This window comes from Trachymyrmex septentrionalis, unplaced genomic scaffold, assembly GCF_001594115.1.
Source record: "Trachymyrmex septentrionalis isolate Tsep2-gDNA-1 unplaced genomic scaffold, Tsep1.0 scaffold2, whole genome shotgun sequence".
Taxonomy (NCBI): Eukaryota; Metazoa; Arthropoda; class Insecta; order Hymenoptera; family Formicidae; genus Trachymyrmex; species Trachymyrmex septentrionalis.
Window position 1 is genome coordinate 2,161,696 of NW_017305179.1, and position 6,369 is coordinate 2,168,064.

General features: G+C 37.8%; 1 protein-coding gene across 1 annotated transcript; it reads left to right on the forward strand.

Annotated features, from left to right (window-relative positions):
* Positions 1-531: 531 nt before the first annotated feature.
* On the forward strand, positions 532-5,128 carry LOC108747326 (CTD small phosphatase-like protein 2). The gene is made up of 8 exons (XM_018484720.1): positions 532-880; positions 1,997-2,222; positions 2,371-2,511; positions 2,705-2,954; positions 3,040-3,623; positions 3,870-4,226; positions 4,330-4,425; positions 4,513-5,128. Exons 2-8 carry the CDS (start codon positions 2,019-2,021, stop codon positions 4,576-4,578), a joined length of 1,698 nt encoding a protein of 565 aa, XP_018340222.1. The 5' UTR covers positions 532-880; positions 1,997-2,018; the 3' UTR covers positions 4,579-5,128.
* The last annotated feature ends 1,241 nt before the right edge of the window (positions 5,129-6,369 follow it).

Genomic DNA, 6,369 nt, shown 5'->3' on the forward strand with positions numbered 1-6,369 from the left:
GATTAGTTGGTTTTCTTATGTGTTGTATGAAATTGACCAATCGTAAGCATTGTTCCTTGGAGGTACGCAACGACTGTGATTGGTTAGTTTCATAACTATGTTATTGGGTTATAACGAATGTTATTAAACACGATTAATGCCCGTTCTGAAGCTTGCATTTTGAAATCAACACTTCATATCAGCTGTCGCAACCAACTTGCGATCAGCTTGCGTCTAACGTAGAATGGGCTTTAGAGCTCTTGCATTTGATTGGCATATTCCATTAGATCTAAAAATGTAGACCAAACAGGTAAAAGAGCTCACTGAGCGCTCAGTAAGCTCCTGTATCTGATTGGCACATTCCGTTAGATCTAAAAATGTAGACGGAAACAGGTACAAAAGCTCATTGAGCGCTCAGTGAGCGATCGTGCTTCTGAATGCACCTGGATGTTGGTAGAATGGAGCCATCTTGGGTTGAGCGAAAGAGAGCGGAAGTCGTGCAGGAAACGGCAGACGGCGCGAACGGCGGTGACCGGATGTATGTACGTCGGGTGTCGAAACAGCAATCCGACACCTGTCGACATCATCGAAACTGTCACCTGGGTGGGAGGTTCGTGCGCCGCTCGCCATATCCGTCCCGTCGTACGGCGGGAATAAATGCGCGCGAGTGCCGCGGATCGCGGTGCCGAGGCCGCGGCGCCGCGCTTGACGCCGCGAGTGCTTGTCGACGGTGACGCCGTCGGCCATGTTTGTTGTGTAGTTTCGGAGGGATGATAAGCGCACGCGACGGACGGCGTCGGGAGATTTTGAATGAGACGCGTGTGTGAGCCTCGGCCGCGTTACGTCCGTTCCGTGCCGGTGTGCGAGCGCGCCGGCCGCCGCCGACTCGCCGCGGAGTATGGTAAGCAATCGCTTTTCGCTCTTCTCTCATGTCCGGCCGGCCCACCCGCCGATTTTCGCGCGAATTTTCACCTGTCCCACGAGTCCTTCGCTCACTGTGGTTCGTTGTCATCTCCGCGCCCCGTAACCCGTTACCCCTCCTACCGATCTTCATCATCGTCACCGCGCCGTTACGGTGCGATGCAACGTAACGTAACGTAACGTCATGTCGTATACTTAGAAAAATTCTTGTTCGAACAGAATAATAATAAGCGATCCGCCATCAGATTCTAGAATTCTTTGAAGAATTCGTCGACCGGCATGTAATGTCTCCCGGCGAAACCGCCGCGACGCGACGCGACGCGACGCGACGTACAGGCTATTGGCCGCATGTAAATCGATATACGGCTCTTCGTACCGCGTATGCGTGTGAATGTGTATAATCGCGCGCGTCTGCACACGGACGTACCATACATTCGTACACGGCATACGCAGCGGGAATGTCGAACGTGGGCGCCGTAAGAGGCGACTTGAATGTGTATGTGCGTGCCCTCACGCACACAGATGCGCTTCCGGAACGCCCCTTTTTATGAAACGATCGAACTTCTTTCCCGCGCGATCTTAGCCGGCGCGAAACGTCCCGCGCGCTGACGTCTCGCGAGATCTCGCCGATCTCGGCTCTTTGAAACCTCCTCGGAGCCCGTGATTACTCCGTTTGGCTTCTAGCTGCCGGACGCCGCGACATCGACGACACTTGAAAGATCCAAAAACGCTCAGGTCCAAATAAATAACGATTTTTGATATGAATATATCCATCCATCTTTAATTATTTCGGAAAATTGTGAGAGAAATTGAAAATTTTAAGAAATTTTTAATATAGAAATAAAATTATTTTCTTTTTAAAAATAGGTATATTAAAATCTTCAATTTTTATCGCAATTTTTAATAAATCCCAAATAGATAATATTTCTCCCAAAAATATGATTTTTAGAAGCAAAGTAATTAATACAAGTATTTTAATACATGTTTTGCATCAAGCATAACCTTATTAGATATATGTTTTACTTACGTTTACCTTTTACGTTTATCTTTTTTCCTGTAAAAATTCTTCAAGAATAGTAGTATTGTACCATTTCAGGACACTTAACAACTTTGTTGAAATGTGGCTGAGAAGTGAACGGATTAGCAGGAGATTGCGTGGCCGTTTAAGTTTAAGCGGTGTAACGGCGTCAAAGGCAACTGGCCAACGAGCGCAAGTTGCAAGAAAAGTACAACATATTAGTAACAGTAGTCGAGTAATAACGTCAAGTAAATGCAGCCGATTGAGTCAGTGGCGACGTAGATCATCCAATTTTTTAAAAGAAGTAAGTTAAATGTCTACCAAAGATAAAAGATTTAAAAGAAATTCTTGTTCATGTCATATGTACTATGATATCGTGTGCTTTTGTACTCTCAACAGGCTATTTTTGCATTTTTTTTTTTATTCCATTAAAAAGATTATTATTTTCATAGGCTTGTAAAGAAAATGTTTTACACTTTGCCAAATCCACGCCTATTAGACGGGAAAGAGGACCTCGCAGAAGAAAATGCATAAAACGTTCGATGGTTACATCGACCCCTTTGCATCGGGCTCCACCAATTGACACAGTTATTGTAAGTTGCTCTATGATGAAGATAGCTGTATCACTTATACCCAATTTCTTCACCTTTAGATTATAGAACTTCATCCAGGACTTTATCTTGCACGTTACAATGGAGATATCTCCTGGATAAAGTTATCCGCAATTTATCTGGAAGTGAAGAAATTAGGCATAAATTATTACAATGTAATACGTGCGTTTTCTAGTCTGCTAAAAACGCGTCGCCATCTAAAGTTTCGGAGGAGTCCAAGGAAAATTGGAATGGCGGATCTACTCTGCCTCTTTTCTCGTCAGTAACGAATACAGACTCGCGAGGTTTGATGATACCGCCGGTACATGACTTGAAATCTTCCATACCAAGTGTATCTTCGCTGACGTGTCTAATGCCTCCGGTATCTCTAGGATCGCAGTCAGATCTCGCATGCTTGCTTGATGATGAAGGAAGCAAGAACAACGGTATACTTACATATGCTTGTGTAATCAAATTAATTCTAATTTATATTTTTACATTTTATCTTTCTCTTCCTTTTTTTTCTTATAGATACTACACTACCATCATCGATACACTACTCCTCCTTATACGCGCATGCCGAAACTTCTGCAGAATATTACAGTTTGATGCACTCAACGTCGATATATAACGTCCGTACCGCGTACAACTCGTCCGACAAATACTTCCCGAACGGAGGAAAGTATTCGCTAATCGATAACAATGAAAACCGCAGTGATCTCCCAAAAGATCAATATGCTATTGAAACAGACCCAACAAAATATGAAACAACTGCTGGATATCCCAGTACAAAATACAGTATACCAGCAAGTATGTACAATATAAATCCTCATCATCCATCTGATACGAATGGCAATCTTAGTGACAAATATGATTCCGAGGACGTCGGCAGTCGTTATCACGAGGTTGAATACATGGAGGTGGGTAGCGAAGAGATAGTAGAATCTTGCGATGTAGAGAACATGGTCACTCAAGTTCAGGAAGATTGGGAGCCATTCGATCCTTATGTCTTCATCAAACACTTACCGCCCCTTACGCCGGCGATGAGAGCGAGATGTCCGGCTCTACCACTCAAAACACGGAGTAGTCCGGAATTCAGTCTGGTCCTGGATTTGGTATGCTCGCTCAACACACTCGGAACAAGTACACATATATACGCAAATAAAAATCTTAATAAAAATCTTAACACATACATTTATTAGACATTGTCTAAATATTTAAACACAGGTTCAGATCATGTTGTCCTATGTTATTTTTATTTTCTACATGATAAAATTCATAACATTTCCGTCTTTATATATACATTTACGAAATATACGAGCAGTGATTAACAGCTACATTTATCTATGATCCTTTTGCAGGATGAAACATTGGTTCACTGCAGTCTGCAAGAACTATCTGACGCGGCATTTCGCTTCCCAGTAGTCTTTCAAGACGTAACATACACGGTATTCGTTAGAACGCGACCGTATTTCCGCGAATTCCTCGAACATGTCTCGTCGCTCTACGAGGTGATTTTATTCACGGCGAGCAAGCGAGTGTATGCCAACAAACTGATGAATCTACTGGATCCAACACGAAAGCTGATCAAGTATCGTTTGTTCAGGGAACACTGTGTATGCGTTAATGGAAATTACATAAAGGACTTGTCCATCTTAGGCAGGGATCTATCTAAAACCGTCATTATTGACAACAGCCCACAAGCATTTGGATATCAGGTAACTTAATATAATATGGCTTGTCATTTATATATACATACATATGGATACGATTACTAATATAGAATATATACTTATGAAAACCATGTATTTTGTGTTATAGCTAGAAAATGGTATACCTATAGAAAGTTGGTTTGCCGATCGTTCAGATAACGAACTAATGAAATTATTACCATTTTTAGAAAATCTGGTAAACTGGGTAAGCTCTTATCATATATATTCTCTGATATATTTATTTTTAGAATACAGTTATTTAGTAATTTTTTAAATCATTTTTATATTGCAGGGAGGTGACGTAAGGCCACGCATTAGAGAACAGTTCCGACTATTCAGCTTTCTACCACCGGATTAATTTAAATAGCATATACACAAAATTTAAGGTTGTGAGGTATCTCGCAACCAACAAAAAAAAAAGAAAAAATACAAAATATCTTAAAAGATACTGAATAGATAAATAATAGTTATTCCGCGATACGTAGCATAAGCCGCTATAATATAATACTTTACAATGTTTCACAAATGAATATATGCCTGTTGGTATATAGAGATGAAATTAAATACTTTTAGATTTTTGGAATTACCGTTCTGATTCATTGTTCACAAAAAAAAAGAATCTGTGAACAAAGGTGTTGCATATGTGCGATTTTGTTAGTACATTCATTTAGATTTAAAGTCTAAAGTTAAAAAAAAAATCAAATGTCAAGGAAATATCAGTGAGCATAATAGTCTTGTGATTACTGTATAGTTTCTATTAATACTTCCAAATGAATACCAAGTCTCTCCATAACGTGATTGTACGACCTCTGTGTATATAATGAGACTCGTATCTTTTACGTACAAAATATTATTTCACAATTTATTATTACAATATAATATTTAAGAGCAATATATTTGTGATTAATAATTCATTGATTTATTCTGTATCGTCAATATGTGGAATTTATGATCTCTGTTTATCTTTACTATTTTTGAGATTTAAAAAATATTTTTTAAATTTTATTTTAAATCTTTTATTTACACATTCTTCTCTCCCTCCTGATTATATATTTTATGTTTTAATTATGATGAATTACTATTATGTTTTTAAAGCAATTTTTTAATCTATACATCTAGATTACAATTCTTGAAAGTTTTGGAAAAAATTTATATATATATATATACATATATGTATATATATACATATACGAAGATGTCAAGAATATCTGTCAATAATTATATAATTATATAATTAGACGTATCATATAATTATATAATTATACACGATTTCATGTGCTACATTATAAATCTGTGTATAATTTATAATATAAGAAGTATAGACCGAATTCAGTATCAAAAAGAACAGAATTAGCAGCATAATGTAACAGAAAGCATCGCAGAAATCTTACATCTCGTAGTGTTTATGATAGTTTAAGATTATACTCACATTATGCACAAATAATAATAATAAAGCAAATTGATTGTTATTCGTGAAATTATTTGAATCACGTATAGCTAATCACCCTGAAGTTAAATTCTTAACGACAATGTTATTGTTGTAGAACTAAATATCGACAGACATAATATTAATAAAATAATGAGGGATATAAATAGACAGATTTCTCTTGATTTTTGCGTTTCAATGATGCAATGACTGAAACGCTGGAGACAAGAAACATATTGAACATTAATATAGACTCAAAGAAAGATTGTATTCAAATTTTACATGCAGTCATTACATATATACACGACGTACATCAAACGTTACCTCTCCTGTATCTGCATACAACAGACATAAAAATGGAGATTGGTGTATTGACTAGAAAATTGTTTCTCCTTGCATCTACATTACTGTACATGTATGATATACTTTAACGTAATAGTGCGCGCTTAACAATTACATAATATTACTAATTACATATTTGAATAAAATAATTATAAATATATAGAAAGATATAAATATCACCAGGAACATTGATATGACATAATCGGCGGTATATTTTATGAACACGAGATTTTATACCTAGTAAATAGCTTTCGAAAACCGTGCTTCAACGTGTTTTGGCATGCTTTTATTGCCTGACATTGGGATATCACGTTTGAATTTAGTTTAGACAAAAGTCGTCGTTTTCTTTTAATTCGATATCTTCGGTATGGTTGGATCATT

Excerpts from the sequence above, each read along its gene's own strand:
- LOC108747326 (XM_018484720.1), top strand. The coding sequence starts at position 2,019 with ATGTGGCTGAGAAGTGAACGGATTAGCAGGAGATTGCGTGGCCGTTTA. Across the intron at positions 2,955-3,039 it reads TGAAGGAAGCAAGAACAACG|ATACTACACTACCATCATCG; the intron begins GTATACTTACAT and ends TTTTTCTTATAG. Across the intron at positions 4,426-4,512 it reads TAGAAAATCTGGTAAACTGG|GGAGGTGACGTAAGGCCACG; the intron begins GTAAGCTCTTAT and ends TTTATATTGCAG.